Source organism: Micromys minutus, assembly GCF_963924665.1.
Source record: "Micromys minutus genome assembly, chromosome: 25".
NCBI lineage: Eukaryota > Metazoa > Chordata > Mammalia > Rodentia > Muridae > Micromys > Micromys minutus.
This window is the reverse complement of record NC_137960.1, coordinates 24705464-24730779: the sequence shown is the minus strand read 5'-3', so window position 1 is coordinate 24730779 and position 25316 is coordinate 24705464. Positions and strand designations below refer to the sequence as shown.

The 25316-nt window shown below is 44.5% G+C and overlaps 1 protein-coding gene across 2 annotated transcripts in view; it reads left to right on the top strand.

The window, feature by feature from the left end:
- Positions 1-1175: 1175 nt before the first annotated feature.
- MICU1 (mitochondrial calcium uptake 1) overlaps positions 1176-25316 on the top strand; it is a 136335-nt gene continuing 112194 nt past the window's right edge. For both annotated transcript variants that reach the window (XM_080937830.1, XM_080937829.1), the window contains exons 1-2: positions 1176-1290; positions 24886-25047. In XM_080937830.1, the coding sequence (XP_080793956.1) occupies positions 24887-25047 (161 nt within the window). In that variant the 5' untranslated portion in view covers positions 1176-1290; position 24886. The remainder of the gene's footprint in view (positions 1291-24885; positions 25048-25316) is intronic.

The window sequence follows — 25316 nt, the reverse complement described above, 5'->3', positions numbered from 1 at the left end:
ATTTGTTATGGTGTGTTTGTGGATGGAACTTAGAGAACAATTTGCTATGTGTGTAGCTAAGGACAATTCCTGATCTGCCTCCAGCTCCCCAGAGGTTACAGTCATATACCAGCATGCCCAACTTAAATCGTCGCCTTGCTCGACCTTGATGGGTTTTTATGTTTGGTTTGGTTGTTCAGAAAGGATCTTATACAGCCCATACTAGCCTCAAACTCACTATGTAACTCAGGATGGCTTTGAACTCCGGATCCTACTGTCTCTGAGATTACACCAGTATGCTACCACATCCGGACGAAGAACTTCACCCAACAACTTATATACTGATGATTTTTCTCTTTTTCTTGCTCACATGAAGAGTTAATTTGTCTGGTGATCCTCCAGAATGTTCTATGGTATTTACGATGCAATGTGAAACTCACACGTTTTGGAGCTAACAAGATGTGTGTCTCAAGGGGAGACTTACTTGCTCCTCCTTTCAGTTCTGTCTGTCTGTCTGTTCCACAGCATGAATGTGAAGGTTAGAGGACAACTTGCATCAGTCAGTTCTCTCCTTCCACAGCAAGTGTCCTGGGACTCAAATTTGGGTTATCCGGTTTGGTAGTAAGAGCTTTTACCCGATGAACTTTTTCATAATTTGGCACAGGTCTAAGTAACCTACACTAGCCTCTAAGTTCCAAGTGCTGGGAGACTAGTTGGGGACGGTCTGGAAGGAGTGAGAGTGGATAATTGAAGGTGGATAGGATTAAGATACATTATATTTTATGAAACTGTCAAAGAATAAATAAAAGATGTTTCTTAAAAAAAAAGTGTGAGCCTCTAGACTGGTGGGACGAACCGCATTATCACTTTCTCACTTCCGGAAGATTAGGATTTAACTAGAAAGAGGCATGGAAGAGGTGCACTTGGATAGCAGAGAAACAAAATCAGCAAAGGGATGCAGAAGGGATTCTGCAAACCCGGCCGCTTTCCAACTAAACAGCGAGGAAGTAGAGGAGTGTGAGTAGGGACTAGGACAGGGCGAGCCCGAGGGCGGAGTCTTAACTAGGGGCGGGATCCAAAATATGGGCGGGTCCTAAGGGAGGGCGGGGTTGCTTCTCCATCCCTCCCCATTTTCCCCCAGTATTTCCTCCCTGCTACGTTTCATCCAGATCCCGACAGGCCCAGCGGCAAAGGGAGTCACGTGAGAGTGGGCGGAGGACGCAGAGCTGGGCTCCGCGGCTTCTGCGTCTGTATGGTTGTCAGAGGTGGGCGGCAGTCTCCGAGTTGTTGCTAAAGCTGGAGCGCGGACGGGTGAGTGTGAGGACTCTGGTCGCCGGGCGGAGACACGGGTTGAGGGGAGGGGAAACCGGCACGTTTTGGGGACGAGCCTTTCGTGTGGCTCCGAGATCTGGCGACTTTTCAGGTCCGCCGGGGACTGCAGTCTCGCCGATGATGTTGTAGGTGATCTGCTGAGAAGACTCTGTCCTCTGCTCCCTTCACCCCACCATCCCTGTCAGGGAGAAGTTGTAGTGTCATTCTTCTAGTCTCAGAGTGCATCCTCTTCCCGCGGCCAGGACACAGGGGTAGCCCTCACTGGTTCTCCGGGAATTCGTGGCTGTGGTCAGAAGTGGATGGGGGAGTTTACACTTCGACCGAAAGATAGTTACATTTGCCGCTGATAGAGAAATCATTGGCTCCTTAAAAGAGCAAAACAAACTGCAGACTTCTCGGACGGTTCCGTTTTTATCCTAACTTCGCATTCTCATTCTCCCTCTTTCTGTGTGCCCGATCACAGTCCGGGCTACCCACACGATGTTTCGAGAATGAGCCAGGTATTATTGATTGTATGGGACTGCTGGACGAAAAGTTTAAGGCGGACTGTATTTTATAATAAGTTGTTACCTTTATAAATCCTATGGTTTGTCTTTTTTGTTTTACGTTTACAGTCCCTTTCAGATGCTCGAAGTGCAAACATGTACATGTAAACAGAGTAAACATTTTATAAGTCAGAGTAAATAATTTTCTTCATGAGACGCTTCAGAAAGGCCCTTTCTGTTTGTTTTTAAATAGATGTTTTGATCTACTTTTGGGGTGGCTCCCTTAATAAATCTCTGTTTACTAAGTAGTCAGTAGGGTCAGACAGGGGGGTGATTTTAGCAGCGTTAGATTGTGCGGGAGATGAAACTCGGCTGTTGGGGAGTTTAAGTTTCACTGATTGTCAGACTTTGAAAGGTAACTAACAGTTGGCCAACACGACTATCCTGAATGTTTTCTGCTGTGAACAACAACGTGCTTGTTTAGAATCTTACCCTAAAGAGTTTCGAATGTCACTTGTCTGGGAAGGTGCTCTGGCCTCCAGCTACTTTGTTTTGTTTGAATTCTTTTTTCTGTTTCTTGAGGCAGCCCCCTCCCTCCCGCCCCCATCACTTGGTTTGGCCTTAAAGTCTGAATGAATCTTTCTGTCTCAGCCTACTGAATGGTAGTTGGGATAACAGGCCTCCCATCCCTTGCAGGCTTCAATAGGTTCTGTTCCCACTGCTCAGAAATCTTTGATTCTGTTTTACTTAAAGACATCAACCTGGCTACCTACCGTTGTCATAACTTTCAAAATAATATTAGCAGAAAGTGAAGATTCAGGAATGGCTTGTGTGCCCAGAGAGAATGCTAGAACTAATAAAGGTTGGTAAAAGCAAGAGCATCCCTGCCTTTATTGTAGTCTTCCTATAGTTTCATGGGGTAGTTACTGTATTCGGTAAATCCATCAATCCATCCATCCGTCCGTCCGTCAGTCCATCCATCCATCCATTGAGACAGTGTTTCACTGTGTTGCCCAAGCTGGCCTTGAACTCCTGGGTACAAACAAACCTACCTCAGGCTCTATATCTTGCTTTTTTTTTATACTTAAGAGGAAAAAAAAAACCCTAATACATAATTTCTCACATAATTGAATAACACATGAAATCATTATAACAGTTATATTTAACTGAACAGCTACTTCAGACCTTTGTAATTATTTAAAAGACTCAAGTAATTAATAAAGCTCCCCCTTTCAACCTTCACAGTTGGCCAGATACTTAATGGTAGTCTTCTGCCTCAGGCTTCTGCCACCAGAAATATATATTTCACTTTTAAACTGTGAAGTTAGTTTTAGCTCTTGAACAGTTTTTAAAGTGTTGAAAGCACATACTAAATACTATCCATTTTCCCCTCAAAGAGTTATTTGAGTACTTTTATATAAAAGTACTTTTTGAAAAAAAAAAAAAAAAAAGGTTTACCATAGCATCTCTCCATCTCATAATTGAAAAAAAAAAAGAGTGGATTCTTTTTCATGGGTGTTCTGTTTTAGTAAATCATGAGGAAAAATGTTAATTCTTTAAAAATACTAAATGTTACTCTCTGAGCATGTTTGAGAGTCCTGAGAATTATCATGGGATGGTTTTTGTTCTTATTATAAAAACAGTATGTTCTGTTCAAAAGTGGAAACATTACAAAATGTAGCAGTGGGCTGAGTATGGTGGTGCAGGCCTTTAATGTGAGCTCTCAGGAGGCTGAGGCAGGCGGATGTCTTTTGAGTTCCACACTATCCTGTTCCGTATAGTGAGTTTCAGGCCATCCAAATTGTGGTTATAACTGATCTCTAGGATCATTTCCCTTTGTGAGGGTGTAATTGGGTGCTCTAGGAAAAGAATTGAAACTTGACCTTATAGTCCTTAGGAAAGGTTAACAGTAAGTTTGCACCCAGCGACAAACTGTAGAAACCCCAGAAGAGAGCCTCACGTTCTCTACACATCTAGCACGTTCTGGCCAGCAGTGCCAGCTTGTGCCTTTGTTCATCCAAGAGTCTCGCCCTGCCGCCAGCCAGGGCTGTAGAAAGCTTTTTGTGGCCAGGCTTGGGTTTCCTTCTTACTGTGGACGGAGAGAAAGGACAACATGGTCTCAGCACACAGACTGATGGGAGGGGTGGGGGAATATTTGGTTTCTAGAGAAAGACAGTTGTGGTGTTATGTCCTGCTGAAGGGAAGATGGTTGTATGAAGGCAGAAGCAATAGACATTTGCAAGCGTTTGTATTCTAACAGAAGAGGCCATCTTTTCCTTTGAGATATAAATTACTTATATTTGTAGTTTGGGGGTTGACTTTCGCTTTTAAAAAATCTATTACTAACTTACAAAATTTGAAATTTGAACTCTTCCTTTGCATAGATGTGCATTGTTATTACATGTGTGGTATCATGGCTCTGGAGTATTGTTTTTAGATTTAGTTAGTCAGTTTTATATGTATGGGTGTTTTGCCAGCACGTATATCGGCGTACCGTGTATGTGCCTGGTGCCTGGAGACACCAGAAAAGGCCATCAGATTCTCTGAAACTGGAGTTATATGTAGTTGTGAGCCACCATTACGGGTGCTTGGAACCGAACCCAGGTCCTTAACAAGAGCAACAAGTGTTCTTAACTAATGATGAGCCATCTTTCCAGCCCCCAAGTATTTGAGTTTAGTGTCTGTAATATGTCTTGTAGGTTGACTTTACTAAGTGACTGCAGCTTAGAAATGGTGAATAAAGATGTTTTAAGTGCTTGAAAAGCTGTGTGACCGATAAGTAAATTCTAGGCCCTCTGCATTATTCTGCTGACAAGACTCTTGGTTTAGAGACTATGTCGTGTTGATCACTGCATGAAAAATAAACCCTATAATTCACTATTTGCTGTCAAGTGGATATTAACTTTAAAACTAGTTACCATTAGTGTCTTGTTTTCTATCTTTTCATACTTGGTTGTAATGATTCGTTATATTTTAGCAGGACTGTAATTAAAACGATGGACCATTTATTGTCTTCTTGTCAGTGGAAAGAAATGTAGTCGACAGCTCTGTTCAGTGGGTGCTAGCGACTGTACTAGCTGCTGACGCTGGCTGCAGAGGTTCCGATGAGGTCTGTTCTAATGCCCAACTCCACCCCTTAACGGTGAGCTGGAGAACCCCTCTGCACCTGAGATTGTCCCTTTGCACGTGGGAGTGACCGTGACTTTCTCTTGTGTGGACAAGGTTAATTAGTGTATAATAAGTGTATGGATGTGTAGCGTTCTAGTCACATGTGTCAATAGCAGAACTAATGTCTTACGTGATCTTAGTTTTGTAAGTTTTAGAATTCTTGTCTCAATTGTGTATGTGTGTGTGTGCGCGCATGCGTGTGTGTGTGTGTGTGTGTGTGTGTGTGTTTAAAATATATAGATGCCTAAGCAGTGAATTAGATTACTCTCCAAATTGTCTTGATTTTTAAGGTGGTTGAATTCCATGTTATGTGTCAGTCAGTGAACTGGAAGATTTGTTAAATTGCTCTCATTAAGAAGGTGCTCAGGTGTTTGAAGAATCCAAGAGTGGTAACTGGTAAAGAGGCTGTTACACTTTATTAACTTACTTATGCATGTGTGTGTTTGGCGCCATGCCTATCCATGGTCCTGTAAAGAATATCCTGGGTACTCACAGATAGGAGGGACAGCAGTATAAAATTTAACTTACAAAACAGAAGGCAACTGTGGAATTGGAGAACCATGGGACATGATTAAATCTAATTAGTGAGCTGGCATTGGGAAGTTAAATGTTGCTACATATAGAGGTGTGTTGACTCCATTTTTCTTACAAATTTAAATATTTCCCCGAACTAAAACTAGCAAGTTCAAAGTGAGTTTTACTATTTGAAACTGAAACTTGTAGGGCTGGAGAGATGGCTCAGTGGTTAAGAGCACTCACTGGCTGCTCTTCCAGAGAAACCAAGTTTAATTCCCATCACCTACACAGACACTTTCAATTATCTATAACTCTATATCCATGGGTCCGACATCTTCTGATCTTCCTGGGTACCAGGCATGCACAGACAGACATCCAGGGATGATACCTGATATGAATGGAAATAATTTTCAAGTAAAAAAAAAAACATTTAAACTTTATTATTATTATTCAAAGTTAAGGCTACCGAGGTAGCCTCAACTGGCCTCAAACTCAGACAGTAATCCTTCTGTCTCAGCCTCCTGTCTTAGTTAGGGTTTTACTGCTGTGAACAGACACCATGACCAAGGCAACTCTTATAAGGACAACATTTAATTGGGGCTGTCTTTCAGGTTCAGAGGTTCAGTCCAGTATCATCAAGGTGGGAACATGGCAGCATCCAGGCAGGCATGGTGCAGGGGGAGCTGAGAGTTCTACATCTTCATCTGAAGGATGCTATTAGAAGACTGATTTCCAAGCAGCCAGGGGGAGGGTTTTAAAGCTCACACCCACAGTAACACACCCACTCCAACAGGGCCACACCTCCCAATAGTGCCACTCCCTGAGCCAAGCATATACAAACCATCACACCTCCTAAGTGCTAAGATTACAGGTGTGATGCAATGTGTGGGGATGGAGATTGAGGCTTTCCTGTAATATTTGAAGCATTGTGGTTAGCTTGATGAGGTGACGCAGCAAGTAAAAGTGCTGACTCTACAAGACAGATGATGATCTGAGATCCTTTCCATGGTGGAGGAAGAGAACCAAACCCTGAAAATGCAACACACACATACACTCACTCACACACACACCTATACCCCTTAAAAAAGAGTGCAGCACCTTTTGAATAAAAGAAACCCTCTGCTGCCCTTTACCAAAGTTTGCACTCCGACATTAGAGGACTAACCCTGTTTACCTCACAGGCCTCCTAGGAGTCAGCAGAATAGCCAGCCGCTCACAAGCACTTTGAGCTGTCTTTGTTCCATTAGTAAAAAAGTGTGGGAACAGAGACTGGGCAGTGGAGGGTAAAAGGAGTCTAAGTCTGCAATGATACCCGGGGTTCAGACTCCAGAACCAGCATCAGAGTATGGATCTAACTTTATTGTTTATTACATGAGCTTATACATAGCTTTTTAGCCAATTAGGGTATGCTTATATATTCAAAGGTAAATCAGGGTGCAACCTGTGTTGTATAGCAGAATCTGTCCAGGAGCCTATAAGGGAGGGTTCAATCCCCTGTCGATTTCCATGAAGGTGGGAAGCAGCCACCACCCTGACATTGGGTCCTTGGTGTTGTCTCACCGGCATGCCGGGAGCCATGTCAGATCAGACACTGTGTACCGTGGATCCGGAGTGTCAGGAGCTTGTGACACCATGCTCTCAGATCCACCTCTTCCTCCACCAGCTTCATCTTCACATCCCCCACGAACAGCACTGTAGATGTGGGGCATTTGTAGTCTTAACTGAGAATCAGATTGTGCGAAGAGCTGTCAAGTGTTGTGTATAAAGAAAGTGCTGTGGCCCTCTCTGCCTTCAGCCTGTGGGTGTCTGCTGGGAACAAGACTTCTAAAAGGTGACTGTATCTAATGGCTGTGGTGGAAGGCTATTTTTGCTGACTATAGGCAGTGTCTCTGGACCCAAAGAGAGCACACAGCTGTTCTTAAAAGTGAAGATTTTAAGTCTTGCCAAGATTAAAGAGAATTCTGCTCGGACAAGAGGTGTGCGCATATGTGTATAAAGTAGAGAAACCACACAGCAACTCCTGGTGGAAATGGGATCACAACCAGAATGATCTGGCGAAAGCTAACAGGCCTATGAAGCAGTGGTGTGGTTCATACACTAAAATACTTTAAGAAAGCATTACTAATTTGAATTTGTGATCATTGTCTTAGAAAAGACAATACTGTAAAGATGTTTTGGACTAAGTGTTGACCATAACTTCCTTTGGAAGGTTCAGAATAAAATAACTGGGTATGTAATCCCAGCACTAAAAGTGGAAGCAGGAAGCTCAGAAGTTAAGCTAGCCGTAGTAAATACAAGGGCCTCAAAATCAAAACAAAGCAACACAAACTCAGCCTAGGAGAAGCAATGAGGCAAACACGAGGACATGTTTAATCCAGGTGATGCACATGCCCTGCTCAAAAAGCTGGCAGCCCTTGCTCTCTGCTTAGCAGTCATCTCTGCCTGGATCTCTACAGCTAGTCTCATAGGCACTGTGGAGTGTGCGCTGTGTGTCCCCAGCATTGACAGAAGCTATTCAGTTGTCAATGCCTTGGGTCATCTTCCATCACTCCTTTAGCCTAGAGGTTTTTGTCTCATGCTCTGTAGAAAACAACTCTTTCCATTAATAGTTTCTTTCTTGACTTTGTGTTTTCTCAGGCTCAGATTAAAACCAGAGGTAAGTTCCCAAGTACTGTGTATTCTATATTAAGATAAAGTGTTATTTATTTATTGGTTAAGAGAGTAGATCATAGAATCTTGAATGCTGTTGTGGGAAATCTCAGTTTGTACTGTAAGAAATTAGCTAAATATTCTAACCTTGTGAATCTAGATGTCTGCGCAGGCTAGATGTCTGCGCAGCATGTGCCTGCAGTGCCCACAGAGACCAGAAGAGGGCAGTGGACTTCAGAAACTGGAGTTGGAGATGGTTGTCAGCCACTGTATTGATACTGATAACCAAACCTAGGGCCTCTGCAAGTGCAGTACCTGCTCTTAACCACTGAGCTGGGGGTACAGGCAGTTGTTAACTGTTGTATAGGTGCTGGGAATTGAACTAGGGTCTTCAGGAAGAGCAGTCAGTGCTCTTAACCACCAAGCCATTTCTCCAGTCCCTTGTATTACCTTCTAATCTCCAATTCCACTTCTAGGTACACACATAAAATATAAAGGGAAGGATTTAAATAAATACTTGGGTATCCGTTACATTATTCCCAATAGCCAAAGTGTAAACACCCCGAGTGCTTATTGATGGAAGAAGAAGCAGAACCGGGCCTTCTCTGCAATGGAATATGGTGGGGTGGCTAGGCAGAGAGGGAGAGAGGAGGAGGAGGAGATAATGCAATATTCCACTCCTGAGGAATTTTCATATTGGAAATTCCCATAATTTTGCATTCTTACCAGCAGTGCATCCGAGTTCCACTTTTTCTACGTTTATTCTCCTTGTTACTTTCTGATAGTCTGGTGGGTCAAGTGTCTCAGTGTGGTTTTAATATACATTTTCCTCCTGACTCATCATGAATATTTGTCGATTCAAGTCCTCTGCCCATATTTCATTGGTTGTGTGTTGTTGGATCAGGACCAACATCTCATGACATAATAGACGTAATCCCATGTAGCCTGGGCTGTCTTTAAATTCTGTATCTCATGAGGATGGCCTGAAACCCTAGGTCATCTCTTCTCCACCCCACAAGTGCAGAGATTACAGATGAGCGCCACCAAGCATGTAAAGGAGATGATTTTAAGTCAAAAGATAGTTTCTTAGAGACAGGATTGATCCATGGGAATACAGTGGTATTTACATTGTAAGAAAAAAACTTCTATTTCCTGGATTCAACAGTGTAAAGGAAAATAAGGCCACGGCAAGAACTGCCTTCCTCTCCTGTGTCTCTGAGGACTCAGTTTTTCACATCTGATACTTCCCATCTGGATTTTTTCACTGACCTGTTCTCTAACCCCAGCTAGGTGTCTTATGATTTGGTTCAGGTCTGACACTGACTGAGTTTGCATTCCTGCAGGTTAAAGCTTCAGTCCCACTAGATTGGCCTTCCCTCCCCTCACAAGCAGTAAGCCCTCATATTCCCATGGTACCCGTGTGACTTGGCTGTGTGGTTCTCACACCTCCTGCTTGGATTTGATCATTTGCTGCAAGAACTCCCGGAGTTCTGGAGATTATTCTACTTACTATTTTAGAGTATGTGTGCACGCCTGCATACATACAGACAAGCATTGTAGAGGTCAGAGGACAGCTTGCAAGAGTTGGTTCCCTCCTTCCACTATGTGGGTCAGGTCCTTATCCTTGGTGGCAAGTGCCTTTACCCACTGCGCATTCTCGCCTGCCCTTACTCTCTTTTGTAAAGGATACAGCTTGGGAGCAGGCAAGGTGCTTAAGGGAGGGGTGCTGCATTCCCAGGCTGCCTTAGGGCCTGCCATCCTCTCAGCACCTCTAGCAGCCCAGACCTAGTTCAGTCCTGTCTTTGGGGGTTCCTTAGAGTCATGGCTGATAAAATAATTGTCAGTGGTCGCTCAACCGTCAGCACATTTCCCCTCCCTGGGGATAGGAAGTAGGGCTGAGAGTGCCTACCTTCTGGGACCAGCTGGCATGCTGAAGCTGCCCAGAAGTACACTATGCCCTAGTAGTCGTCCGTGTGTATAGATTTATCATAGTGCTGGGTTTGGGGTGGGAGCTGAGAAAACTCACTTCAGGTATGGAAGCTTAAAACTGAAAGCTTTATTTTCAGAGCCCTTAAGGAGATGTCCACTTCAGGATCTGAACTGCATCCCTGAAGGGAGAGAGTACAATAGTTTTTAAAGCAGGAGGAGGGGAGCTGGGGCTTGGGGGGGGGCTGCATTGGTATCCAATTGGATTTTGACATTATGGGTTAAGCAAGGGAGTCCTAGTTGGAGACTTTACCCAGGGCACCTGACTTCCAGGTCCTTAATTCATTCTCCTAGACATCAGACCCAGAGCTCAGAGTGATAGGGAGACAAAGGATCGGGGCAGCTGCGTGTAGTTAATTAGAGCGTCACAGACAGTTGGTTATATTATTTTTACATCTTATGCACCTTGGTTTATATAACAGCAGTTTCTATATTCTTTGCTGGTTAACAGACAATTAAGAAAAAACATTTGGAGAAGTGATATAGGTGTTCTTTCCTAGGCCTGGGAATATGATCTTGTTTGACCCTGCCAACAAGATGGACAAATTGTCCTTGAGTTGGCTGGACACAGACAACTGTCTCCTTACAAGTTGTCCCTGAGATAGCTGGACTCAGGAAACTGTTTAGCTATTGGGACCCCTAATTCTCAGTAGCTAATCCCACTAGATTTACCTAAGACCTTAAAGTTGGTTTCTCCCGATGATTAAATGGAGTCTGAAAACAAAATGGTAGTACTTAGAATTAGTTTCTTTTGCTCGTTTCCAACAATAGAAAACTACATTCTGAAAGCCCAATGGTTTCTGAGAGCTATGGGGCCAGGAATCAGCAAGGAGACCAAACAATTGCTCGTCACGAATTGCAGCATAGCAAAGATAGTAATGCTTTCTTAATTCAATGTTTAAGTTCTAGTTCAAGTATTTGCACTAAAAAGATGATATTATATAGGTTTATATACTTAGGTAGTATTTCATTTTAATTAGGTCATCAGCAGGTTTTTCTCTTTTTATCTTGTTTGTTTGTTTGCTTGCTTGCTTTCGACAGAGCCTTGATATGTAATGGTGCTGGGATTATCTGTGTAGCTGAGGCTGATCTCACATCCTCCATCCTCTTGTCTTTCGGATCTCCAGGTTGCGGCTCTGTGTGCCATGCCTGGCTAACAGCAGTGACTTACTTTACTTTCTGGGCAAACATTTATTTATAATTTGCTTTATGTTACACACTGCTCAGGTCTGTGTGTGTGTGTGTGTGTGTGTGTGTGTGTGTGTGTGTACACAAACCTGTGGGTGATGCATGTGCACATGCATATGAAGAGACTGGAGGAAGAATTCAGCACCCTGCTGGACTACTCTCTGTATTGGTCCCTCAAGACAGGGAAAGCTGGAGTTAAGGTGGCTGTCAGCAAACCTTTGCTATCCTCCTGTCTGTTTCCACTGTGTCTGTGTGTTGGGGGGTAGGGGAAAGTGTCACAGGCACACACATGTTTTATGTGAGTGATGAGGATTTGAACACAGGTCTTCATGATTGTGTGGGAGGCACTCTAGCCTCCTGCACCATCTCTGTAGCCTTCATCCTGAACATTTGTGGTAATTTATTATCCATATTTTCCTTGGTAAGCACATAATTGCCATCAGTAATGAAACATAGTCCTGACTTCCTGAGAAATTGTTGTCCATTAAGAGGTCAAGATGGTTAAGTCTGATGGCTAGAACTAATTAATTATGTAGGGTAGGATATTTATGGGCCTCGCTTATTAAAGCAAAATAGACAGAAACAAAGCACACAACAGCATCACATACTGTTCCGTGTGTTCAGTTTCTCATTGTCTCATTTGAGTTTAATGAAGTCCCAAAGCTTACAACAGCACTTTAAACGAGCAGGAGACTCTTGTTAAGAAGTGTCTGGTCAGGAACGGGATGTGGCCAGGAGTGCCGTGTGGTCTGAGCGAGCTGTGGCCCCAGTGACATGGAGGCAGAAGTGGAGCATCTGAATCAGGATTTTAAGAACAGCTTCTTAGCATAGCAAGACACCTCCCCCCCCCCCCCCCTTTTTTTTGAAAGAAAAAGTACCTGGGAAACTAGAAATTGGAGCAAAGATTAAAGGATGAGGGAAGGGGGCAGGAATCTATCCTGTGAGATGCCTAGGATTGTCTGTCAGCCTGGCATGCTTGTTGAAAGGGAGTATGTAAGCAATGTTTACTCCTGTGACTACTAGGGAAAGGGCACTGAAGTGGTTATTTATATAGGAAAAGGCTTCATTTGGCAGGCATATATACCTGAGATATGTGTGTGGCTGTCTATAAACACATTATTCTTACAGATGGGTCTGAACGACAAGTAATTCTTCTCGGCTGAATGTGGCTGTGAGTGATATGTCATTGACTCGCACATTGATTCTGACACAAAATGGTTACTATGTTTTCTAGATGAGTACCCTTTTCCCCTTGTGGAAATTGAGCCTGCTACAGATAGCGGAGTCTGCAGAACCAAGGAAACAGTTTTACTCAGTCTGATCCCTTTATTTTGTCCTCTTGCGCCTTTTCTCTACCTCAGAGTCCAAGCGATTGATCTTGGGATGGCCCATACAGTATTCTGACTCTGCGTCCCGTGAAGAATGAAATGCATCATTGTTGGCCAATGTTTGGCATTTTTCCTTTACTAAAAATGTATTCTTCCTGGGTCAGGCTCAGCTTTTTTGAAGTTTAGCTTTAGTCACCAAGTGATATTGACGTGTTAAAGCTTTATTGCCAAAACGAATTGTATCCTAAACAGATTGTCCCAGTGAATAAATTAGCTGATATGCAAATCACAAATGAAGATATGGCTTGGCTATAGGCTTACTTGGGCCATTTGATTGTTTTTATCATAATTAGCTCTACCTAATAACTTTCATATGGTTAGATGTCATTAGAGTGCATACATGTGTGTATGCATATATGTGTACATGAGTGTGTGTGTGTTTGTGTGTTTTAAGATAGTGTTACTTTATAGCCCTCAAACTCCCACAGATCCACTTGCCTGTCTCTCTACTTCTGGCATTAAAGGCATATACCACCATGTCTGGTTTAAGACATATCATAATAATGATAATAATAATAATTATTATTATCATTATTATTATCATACACTTATGTACTATTTTAATAAATCTGTCCTTTGTTGTAGAGGCATTAATCATGAATCTAGGATGGAAGAGAAGGTAGTTTTTTTTTTTCACATACACATATAACCTATAGAAATCCTTTAGCCAGACATTGTGGTTTTGCTCTATAATCCAGCTTCTTGGGAGGCAGGCAGAGAAAGAGATCTTCAGTTCAGGGTAGGCTGGATAAAACTTCCTAGTTGTTCTACAAAAAGGATCTCATCCTGCAGCCCATGCGGTCCTCAGCCACACATACACACACACACACACACACACACACACACACACACACACACACTTTTAAAAATAATTGTAAAAATATAACTATGTGCAACTGTCATCCAGGTTTGAGCTCAAAAACAAAACAGAAAACAAGCAAGAAGCCAACCAGCCATCTTCCTTTGGGGCTGGAGAGAGAGATGGGTAAGAGCACTTGCTGCTCTTCCAGAGCACCCACATGTTGGCTCACAACTATTGTAACTCTAGTTCCAGGGGTCCAGAGCTTCCATCTAGCGTCCGTGGGCATCTGGCACACACATATGCGTGCAGGCAAACACACATACACGTAAAGTAAATCTTTAAAAAGTTTTAAATGTGTATATCCTCCACCCTAGAAGTATCATTTTCTCATTGAGATGGTCTCTATCTTTGTATATACTTAGGTTTTGACAACTAATGCCATGTAATCAATGAAATAATCAAGATGAGAATAGATCCCTTACCTCCAGAGAGTCCCCTGTGCCCCTTTGAGGTCACCCTGTTCTGTCACCCTCTGACCCTCGACAGCCACTGATCTGTTTTTGCTACTTTTTCTAGAATGTACTGTCGGTGAGATCCTAAAGTGAACAGTGTGGCTTTTAAAAGCCTCCAAAATTATTATACAGTCAAATGGATTTCTATTTTTTTCCAGCACAATTCTACAAAATTGGATGCAAGACTTTTAATGGTACAGGTTCATTTTACCGTTACCACAAGACATAAAAGTCTTTGCAAGCAGCTCTCTCCTGCCATCGTTGTCTGGTCAGAGCTTCTTGTATCTCTGCTCCTTGGCATGGCTGGTGTGTCCTCTGTCGCTGTAGTTGATCGTGTGTGTGTGTGTGTGTGTGTGTGTGTGTGTGTGTGTGTGTGTGCACAGCATTCACTATTTGAGACTGGCTGTTTGGGTTCAGTAGACTGCTTTTGAAATTCATCTAAATTGTATGTATCACAAATTCATTCTTTTTTGTTTTCAACAATTTTTTTATTGTCGTTTTATGTGTACGGATGTTTTTACCTCCATGCGTGTCTGTGCATTTAACACATACCTGGGGCCCATGGAGGCCAGAGGAAGGCAGTGGATGCCCTGGAACTGAGGTACAGTGGTTTTATGCTGTCCTGTGGGCCCTGTAAACCTAACGCAGGTCCTCTGGTGGAACTGAGCCATCCCTCCATCCTTGATCTAATCTGTGCTTAGTTTTAGGTGTGTTGAATTCTACAGCTGTACCAGATTATTCATTCTGCTGTTGGAAGACATTTGCAATTTTACTTTTGGGTAACTTATAAAGAGAGTGTCTATAAACTCTCATGTACAGATTCATCTTTTTAAAATAATGTTTTCTTTTTCTCGAAGATAAATGTCTGCAGCTGGATTGCAGATTCCTGTGGGAGGAGTATGTTAAACTTGAGAAGACATTCGCTGTCTTCCAGAGGGGCCGTACCATTCTTCATCCCAGCAGGACCGACAGCAGCTCTCTTTGCTTTGCATCCTCTCTGTATGCTTGTTTTTCTCTTAGGCATTCAAATGGGTGTACCTAGGTGTCGGAAGTGTTTTTAATCTTTCGCTAATGACCAGTGATACTGAATACTTTTTATCTTTTTATACATAGCTGTGTATGAAGTTTGTTTCTAAGTTTTTCTGTGAATATGTTTTCCCAAGGTAAATGCCTGAAATTTCATAAAATGTAAAAAAAAAAAAGGAAAGGAAAAGAAAAAAAGGTAAAAGGAACCCTGAATGCAAGGAGAGGTGCCGAACTCTTCAGTGACTCAGCCCAGGTGCCCCCCAGCAAGCCTGGGTCTCACTGCAGACCCTGTAAGCATGCCAGAATATCATACTGCACACTCTGGGCACCAACAATGCTGTTCCTATGGAGACGTAAACCTGTTCCAGGACAACTGGAAGCCCCCCCATCCTCTCACTACTGGACTAGTACACACTAGAGAACAAGCATTGAAACATGATGGGGTTCAGGACACAGTACTCCAGGTCGTGACTGTAGGAGTCAAAATATGTCATACGAAATGTGCCTACGGGCATAAGGATCATTTCTAGCTGATTATTTTATGAAACTACAGTTACAAAGGAAGGTCTGGAAACTGAATTTTGTAATATGTACAAAGGAAATCTCCATTTAACAGGGGTGCCTCTGGGAAGAGAGGGCTGACTAAATCACTGGCGACTTAGCAGTGCAGACAGCACCCACTTAAATCTGCACTCACACGGTATTCTTTAAACTATTATATTGCTTCTTTGAGAACTTCACACCATGTGTATTAGTCCTACTCGTCTCTCTGTCCCTCCACATCCCTTGCAACCTCCCCCAAAGAAATTAAAACCTAAAATAAATAAAATAAACCACAACAAAAGCACGTTGTCATGGAAGCTTCAGTGTGTCCCGATGTGTCCCACAGGGTGTGTCCCACTTTTGTCCACACTTCTTGTGAATGTTCATTTCGGTGAGTCATTTGTCTGGTCCTAGGCTTCTGGCTTCTGCTACACTATCAGTCCTGGATCCTCACCCATACTTCTCTTTGGATCTGCAGGATGGGGCCCTTTGTGTGCTCCAGCAGTTCACAGATGAGGCAGATGCTGGGATGAGTCAGCTTTAAGCCCTGGATCTGGACCTGGATGGTAGCTGAGTTGGTCGGCCTGCCAGCTCTCCCACACACACCCAGGGCAAGCTCTCCAAGCACTGCCCTGGCTAACCCACTTAATGCCACAGCTGTCAAGGGGCAGGGACAGCTCTCCTGCTCTCAAACCCTTGGGGCTGGCTCACCCATGCCCATGCCACCAGAGCCAGTTCTACTGTGTTGACCAGGTGAGGGCCAGGGCCCACTCTTCCCGAGTGCTGCAGCCAGTAAGGGACTGGACCAGCTCTCCCTTGGCTCACCCCTGCTCAGGCACCAGAACCAGCTCTGTTGTGCTACCCAGGCATTGTGCAGGACCTTATCTCTGCACAGCCCTTAGACACCAACATGGTCCCAGATGGCAGCCCAGACCGAGGATGCTTGCATGGCCTTTGGTGGTAACGTGGGCCATGGAAGTGACCCGGACGAGGTACTCAGCAGCAGCATGGGCCAGGACTTAACCATGGCATCAGGCTGTCCCCTCCACCCCTCTTCTCCAGCTCCACCTCCCCTCACAGTGCCAAAGCCATTCTGCTTCTCTCTCCCATCCCTCTGCCACATGCTTGTACATCAGAAAGGCTCCTGTTGTGGACAGAGCTCGCAGGAGGGTGTTTTCCACCCCCCAGGCCCCAGAACAGTACTCTTAACACTCTTGTTTGTTTGGCAGTGGGGTTTGAACCCGAAGTATTTTTAAATTTTTGTACATGTATACATCGAGCACACTCCCCTGAATAGCTCCATCTTTCCTTCCCTCTCTCCCCATTCCCGTTGTCTCCAGTATCCCTTTGACAAACATGGCCGACCTACAGGCTTTGGACATTTTAGGATAGCTATGAATGCAGCCAAACACAAACTCATAAACCTAAACCATGTTTTTCTGTGATTTCTTTTTGGTAATTTTCATGCTTTTGATCAAAACTTTTTGTAGATGGCATAATTTTGCAATGCCAAAGGGGACAGAGTGGGGCCAGATAGGGCATGGTGGCACATGCCTTTAATTCCAGCACCAGCACTCGGAGGCAGATTGGACAGATCTGAGTTGAGGCCAGCCTGGTCTATCCAGTGAATTCTAAGCCAGACAGGACTATGCAGTGAGACCTGTCTTAAATGATGTATATGGTGTGGTGGTGCTTTTGCATTTATATCATATATATGAACATAACTTTTGCATTTATATAAGACTTACAAACTACAGAAAGCATGCACTGTCTTTCTGAGGCTGGCTTAATTTTCTTCCTATAGTCGTCTCCAGTTGTGTCCATCTTCGTGCAAACAACAACTTCGTTCTTTATAGCTGGGAAAATTCCATTGTGTTTGCTGACCACGTTTTCTTCACCCATTCTTCTGCAGCCGGACCTCTAGGTTGCAAGCGTAGGGTCTTGTTTTTGCTCCACAAGTCTTGACTGCTGCACTGTACCTCCAGCCCTGGGCCTCTCCTTAATAAGATTTTTGTCTGCCTCTAAAACAAATATTTGAGATCTGCTTACCCCTGAGTTCTCCCCTGTGTGTACAGGGTCTGTGTGCTTTTGTTTCCCTTTATGGCAGCCAAGAACTCATGAAGGGTGGATGCAATAAAGATAAGGATTATAGCAGTCTGATCATGTCACCAGAGTCTCAGCCACAGAGCCCCGCCCTGGGCGACTCACCCAGAGAAAACAACATAATGTATATACATGGGAAAGTGAATTTATCTACAGTTTTGGTCAAAACAGAGAAAACAGCTTTCTGTCATCTTGCCCACAGCAGAATTACAGCTTACAGAAACAATAAAGCAAAAGTCAGGAAATGCGAGTGTGCAGATTTCAGTATGTTCCCCAGTTACCAGGACTGGGTAGTCCTCCTGGGCGATGGGCCAGGGCCCTTGGGATGGGCCAGTTTCACCGCCAGCATGATAATTTCCTGCAGTGGTCATACCTGGGACCCCCTGATGTAGTGAGACATGATGAAAATCCGTTTCTGTTGTTTTATTCCTGAATTTCCCAGGCTGCTGCTTCTATGGTTCTTCTATCTGAAGAACTTTTAGTAGGTTGTGTGTTCTGTTCCACTTTTAGAGCATGTCCGTGGACAGATGATTCTAAAATACCATGCTTTGACAATATAGGTGTCACTTGAATAGCAGGAAAATGTTGATTTTATTTCTGTCTGTGTGCACATGCTCTTAGCAAGCAGCTGACCTAATTAGGTTCAGGCTGCAGATTTTGCTTTACCTTTTAAGAGTTGTTGATCCAGTACTTGTCGTGGGGAGTACATGATATGGATTTATGTTGTTTTGTTAAGAGGGTCCAAAGCATTTTCTGATGAAGTCTGCCTGATAGTTTAAGAGGGAAGATACCAAGGGTAACTTACTCCTGCAACTAGATGTTTGGTTTTAGAGATGAGAGGAGTAAATTGGTAGAATTGGTATTTCTGATTGGACTAAACTAAATTGGAGATGCCCGTAGGAACTTAAATTTAACCGTGTCCTTGTGGGAGCAGAGGTGAGAGGTGACCTTTTGAGAAGTATCATGTAAGTGCAACTTCAAGCTGTAGGACTTGAGGAGGATGTCGAGGATGAGGGAAGAGAAGGAAAGGCTCCTCAGACAGCCTTGGAGAGTTTTGGTAAGGAGGTGTCTTTGTTGGGGTTTCTGTCGCTATGGTAAAATGCCATGGCAGAAAAGCAAGTTTGGAGGGAAAGGGTTTATTTGGCTCACACTTCCACATGACAGCTCATCACCAGAGGGAGTCAGGACAGGAACCTGGAGGCTGATGCTGAGGTCGTGGAGGGGTACAGATTAGTGGGTGTTCCCCATGGCTTGCTCTGATGTGTTTATGAAAGGATAAAAAGAGGGAGAATATGGTCTATAGTTCTATAGAGGTGTGGTGAGATGTAGAAGAAGGGGGTGCCTCCAGCAGAGCCATGTGAGGTAAGCATCCCTTTCCCCTGACGGACCAGCCCCAGCCACACTATGGTATAGTATAGAACAGAGTTTATTCAGGACATGGGGAGGGGAGTTAAGAGGGGAGTAGAGGCAGAGATGTGGGGGGAGAAAAGAGGAGTAGAGGCCAGCCATGATCACATGGAGAGAGAGGGGCAAACGGAATAGGGAAAGAAGGGACAAATGGGTAAGAACAAGAGGACAAGAGGGTAAGAAGGGGGCAAGCAGCTCCTCTTACAGTGCCAGCTGTGGGGTGGAGCTTGACAGAATGCTAACATGTTCACCCTGCTTTTTTATAGAACCCAGAACCACCAGCCCAGGGATGGAACCAGGCACAGTGGGCTGGACCTTCCCCCATCAGTCACTAAGAAGATCCTTTACAGCCTGATCTTATGGAGGCTTTTTCTCAGTTGTGGCTCCTCCTTCCTGGAGTCTTTAAAATTTGTGTCAGGCTGACATAAAACCAGCCTGCACAGTAGGTAGGCATTAGCAAAGAGAGTAGGAAAATCAAAAGGAGGTAGGAAAGAGCAGTTGTTAGACCCACTCAATGTGCTGCTGCTGCTGCTGCTGCTGCTGCTGCTGCTGCTGCTGCTGCTGCTGCTGCTGCTGCTGCTGCTGCTGCTGCTGCTGCTGCCGCCGCCGCCGCCACCTATGGCCAAGCATGACTTCACTTGCCTGAAAGAATGGCCCAGAGAAATGGCTGAAACAACGGGTCATTGCCCTTGACAGCCTGAGCACATGAGCTTACACATGTCAACTATAGTGTGTGGGTCTGTCTGTCTGTCTGTCTGTCTGTCTATGTAATGAGGTAGAGAATCTCACTATGTAGCCCTGACTAGTCTGGAACTCACTATATAGACCAGCCTTACCTTGAACTCAGAGATCCACCTGCCTCTGCCTCCCAAGTGCTGGGATTAAATCATCTGAGTGTCCATTCATAGATGCAGTCAGACCATGACCCAAAGTGGTCTATGACTATATTGAGTGAAGGAATAATTATCTCTTCAAGTGCTTATTAAAAATCAAGCTGGATCGGGACAGAAATTAGCTAGGGTTTGGCAATATGAAGATCACCCTGATAAGCGTGTGAAATTCATTGTGATAACTGTAAGAGCAGTGGCGTCGGGTGGATGAGCAGGACTGAAAGTCTCACCACTGTGGTGTTAGGTGGAGGAGACAGCTGAGATGATCCACTGAGTAAGCCCTGGGGCAGGGGGAGGGGAGGAGGGAGGCAGCAAATCAGTAACGTGTGCAGGCTGGTGCATATGGGGGTCAGATGACAGCTTTGGGGAGGTGGCTCTTTTCCTGTATGGGATTATCCTGAGGAGCAGACTCAGGCCAAGGTTTGCACAGACATTTGTTGTGCAATCTTCCCAGACCAGGGAAGGATTTTTAAAAATTTGAAATATAACAGAATGTCTATATAGTAATATTTTAGAGATCCAATAAAAAGATCTAGAAAAGGAGTTTCTTTTCCCTTTCTGTAACCCATCTTTTACAGTTTGCCATTTGTAAGCATTTCCTGGGGGCTGTCTTCCTAGTAACTCAGGTTTGCCTTCCAGAAGCTCTGCTAGACTGGAGTGATAGTGACTGTACTTCCAGCTACTTGGACAGCCTGAGGCAGGAGCATTGCTTGAGTCCAGAAGTTTGAGGCCAGCCTGGGCAACACAGTGAAATCCCATTCCAACAACGACAGGCATTCTGTGAGACAAGGCGTTTCATTCTGTAGACTTGTGTGCCCGAGTCCAGATCAGGCTTGTGGACTTGGGGACTCGAAGCTGCTAAAAGTGTAAGGAGCTATACACACGACTTAATGTTTTCAGCTGACTACTTTTTTAAATGCATGCATGGGGAAGGAAAACTATTATTTCTTTAGCTTCTCCAAGATCTTCAATTGGGTTCATTGGAATGAAAAATAGATTAACGAAGGAAAGAAAATAAAATGACAGCTTATTAACATCTGTATGTCATCTATACATGGGGGAAAATGAGTTCATTTCAAAGAGATAGCAGACTCTAAGGTTAAATTAGATCCTCTGCTGAAACCAAGGATTCTTTTGCCTGCACCTCCTGTTTTGAAGGAGGAACCCTGGGATTTCAGGTGTGCATGGTGGTGTCTGGCTTTTTGAAGGTTAGTTCTTTGAGACTTGTGCTGTGGCCTCCACAGTCGGAGCCATAGTCTCTCCCCCCCCCCTCTGTGTGTGTGTGTGTGTGTGTGTGTGTGTGTGTGTGTGTAAATACTCTCAGTTTGGCACTCAAAGATCTTCTCAATTGAATGCTAACCTAGTCTCCCAGACTGTCAGAGCAGCCCTGCAGCCCCGTGCTGGCCCCATTCCTTTTTGTCCTGTTGAGATTCCCCTGGACCTTTCCTTCTGGTGATGGCCAGTCTCTCCAGACGTGTTCTTCTGCTCCATGCTGCTGCTGCTGCCAGAGCAAAGCTGTTCTTATCTACACTTGCGCACATCTGGGAAATTAAAAAAAGATTTGGAAGTTATCAGGTAGGAGAAAATACAAGGGCCGGCCTCTCTGTTGGGTTTTATTAGTGTATGTGCAGGAATGAAGCTGAGCTCTGGGCTGGGGAGGCTGCTGGAGTCCTGTTACTGAAACTTAAGTCACAGAAAGTAAGTGTGTGCCCATTTTGTCTATGTGGACAGCAGATACAATTCCAACACTGAAAGTGGACTCGACCTGGGACCTTCCCTCAGTCCCAGGGACTGAATTCGACATGAGGCCCAATAGCCAAATACAGTTATTTTAGCAAATTAGAGGTTTTTAATATACATAAATATTAGGAATAAGAACCTGTGTAATTAATACTATACAGATGTTTCACATGTGAAGATAGTTAAGTAGTACAAGCCCGTCTGTGCCTGTGTGTCCACGAAAAGGGGAAAAAGTTAGAGGAAATTCAGAACTGAGTTGGGAAGCAGATCTGTTGGTAAATATATGGCCCTGGGTAGATGTGAGCCAAGTCCAGGGTAATTTAAATTACAAAGCAGTGTGCTGTGCTTTGGGAAATTGGAGCATGCAGGGTGGAGACTGGGTGGAGGCTGGGGCAGAGGGATAGTTCTGTAACTCCCATGCTTACCTTACCAAAGGTTAAGGGCTCTGCCTTCCTCCACATCTGCCTGGAGAGAGAAGAAGGTAAGACCAAGTGTGGCCTCCAGGTCATTGTTGAGAGAGGAAAGAAATCATTCTCCATTAATTCTCTTGATGAAAGTGTCTAAAAAGATCCTAAGGGTTTGAGAATGTCCCTGACATTTCTGCCCTCCATCAGAATTTTGAGCTGATCTGAGGCTGACTATGATGTGAGGTAGAAGCTGACTGAGCATTTCTGGTCTTTGTTGCTGTGGTGGTGTCTGTGTGTAGAGGCCAGAGGACAGCCTCAGCCTTGGCGCCGTTCTTTAGGCACCATCTACCGTCTGGTTGTGGGTTTGTTGTTGTTGTGGGGTTTTGTTGTTTTTGTTTTGTTTTGTTTTTGAGACAGGATGTCCCTGGCCCTGAGTTTGTCAGAGCTGCCCAGCACTCTTTCTATCTGTATGTCCTGATTTGTTTTGTTGGATTTTCCTGACTGGCCTGGCGTTTACTATGTAGACCAGGCTGGCCTCTGCCTCCAGAGTGCTGGGATTAAAGACATGCACCACTAAGCTATTGCTTTAAAAAATCACCATGGGCTCTGGGACTAGATGAGCTCTTTGTGTTTGTAAAGTACCATGAGCACTGCAGGCCCATTTATACTTCATTTGGACTTCTTCAGATAGCATTTTAGAAATATCACTTTTAAATGTTCCAGCAAGCCAGCAAGATGGTTTAGCTGTTAAAGACCGTTGCCACCAAACCTAACAGCCTGAGTTCAATTTCTGGGACACACGGAGGAAGAAAAAGGGACACACATCTGACTTCTGCCTGTTTTTCTCCGTGCTATCTGTGCAGTGACGCACATGGCGGGCAGCATGGATGCCATCAGGTCCTTTTCAGTGAAAGTGCCTCAGTGACGCTGTTGGCTCTGGACTTTGCTCTTGGCTGAGGCAAGGAAGAGCCCCCAGTCCTTGTGGCTCTCACTGCCAGACATCATTTCTCAGCTGGAGCTGACAGTGCTTTGTTCAGGCTGAGACCTCTACTCTTGTGGAAGCCAGGTGGGAGGGCCAGTGTCTACTTCCAGAATGATCTCTGGGTGACGCAGAGGAGGACTAACAGCAGCATGTCCTGAAAGGACTTTGCAGAACCCTCTGCATTCCATTGGTCAGAGTGAGGAACATGATAGACGCACATCCCAAATTAAAAAATAGGACAGTGGAGTTCACAGATGGGACTGTCTTATGATGAAAAAACATCTATTTAGAATTAGTCTCCGGGACACAGGCCTCCTGTCTTCTTCTTTAGAGCGCATCAGGATGACATTGGCCACAGCTGTGTCAGGTCCTTGACATCTGTAGGGACCTTGATGGTATAGGTGCCCTTCAGACAGTACGTGGGCTGCTTCCAGGGTTCCGGCTGCCAGGCCAGTGGGCGCCATGCACTCTGCTCTGCTCCGTGGATTCCAGCGCAGTTTCTCAGCCTTTAAAACCTTTGTTTTGGTGATGGAGAAGGGCGGGGTCTTCGATTTTGGCACCATCTTGGTGAAGTCCCAATACAAAACAAAACATTAAAGCAGTGTTTCTCAGCCCAAGGGGTTCTCCAATGAACTTTTAACAGGGGTTGCATATCAGATAGATATCTACATTATGATTCATAACAGTAGCAAAATCACAGTTATAAAGTAGCAACAAAAATAATGTAATGGTTGAGGGTCACCACAACACAAGGAACTGTATTAAGGGGCTGCAGCATTGGGAAGATTGAGAACCACTGCATTAAAGAAAGATTTTTTTCTTCAGTGATATTTTAACTATGAAATGAAAGGAATCTAGTAGGGAGGAAGCTTTCCAAGGGCTGGGAGTGAGAAAGATTCAAATCAAACTTCCCTTACTTTAATGGAAGCATCTCTCAGCATTAGCTCACAAAATAGCAACAACTTTCAGCTACAATGTGGCACTGTCTAGCTTCAAGCTCTGGACCCCACTGCTTTCTAGTGTGGACTTTCCCCCGCAAGTCACATCTGGAACTGTGATGTGCGCAGTTCAGTTGCCTTTTCAGCACTATATCTGCCTTGCAGTCCTGGAACTGTCTCCCTTTAGACTTCCTGTTTCTCACCAGGAGCGGGGCTGCAGTGGGAGGGCTGTCCCTTCTGATTCTGTGTTCTCACGTTGTTTCTGTGCCAGTCACACCTCAGTGGGACATTCAATAGCTTCCCCGATCCAAGAAGAGTGAGCGCCTTACCAACGGATTCTGCTGCCCTGAGTTCTTGTGGCTTTTCTTGGCATTCCCCCAAAATGGCTTTCTAGTACATTTTGCTGATATGTAAACTCCCCAAGTTTCTATAGTTTTGTCTTCTCCATAAGATCTGGGAATCATCCCCAGTTGAACTGGCCCTTTTGGGTGCTCTCTGTCAGCCCTGGGAGCCATGGCTGCATCTTAGAGATGCCATCTCTTCGTGTGGTTACCGCTCCTCTTACAGTTAACTGAATTTTATATTTAATATTTATATTAAAATTCTGTTTAAATTAGCACGTGGTTTCTGTCTTCTGACTTAACTTTGAAAGATTCCTTTGGCTTGTAATTAGTCAAGTAGTAGCTTTGTTCTCAGAAGTTGTTCTGAGGTCAATACCTGCAGAAAAGTATGGCGTCTGACAGTATTTCATCAGCGTTTGGTGAAGTGACAGCCAGCATCGCCGTCATCACTATTGTCACCACCGGCAGCATCTAAGAGTACTGTTTCTATCGTTTGCCCACAGGATGTTCCGTCTTAACGCCCTTTCTGCTTTGGCGGAACTAGCCGTGGGCTCTCGCTGGTACCATGGAGCGTCACAGCCCGCACAGACCAAGCGAAGACTCATGTTGGTGGCGTTCCTGGGAGCATCCGCGGTGACTGCAAGTACTGGTCTCCTGTGGAAGAAGTGAGTGCTATTTCTGGCTTGGTTTTCCATCAGAGTGTCTTTGCCGCATCATTTGGCATTGATGATACTGGTTTATGAAATAAGGTTTTTCGGGTAGTTGCCAGAGCAGCAGAGATCAAACAGTTAATCAAGCTCTGCCTGCCATATGTTTGCATCGCGATGAAAACACAGATGTTTTCTGCAACTTCAGACTCCGGTGGCCACAGGAAACCAACCCCTGTACTCTTGTATCACCTGGCGGTTTTCTGTTCAGCCTGGTTGTTGAACCT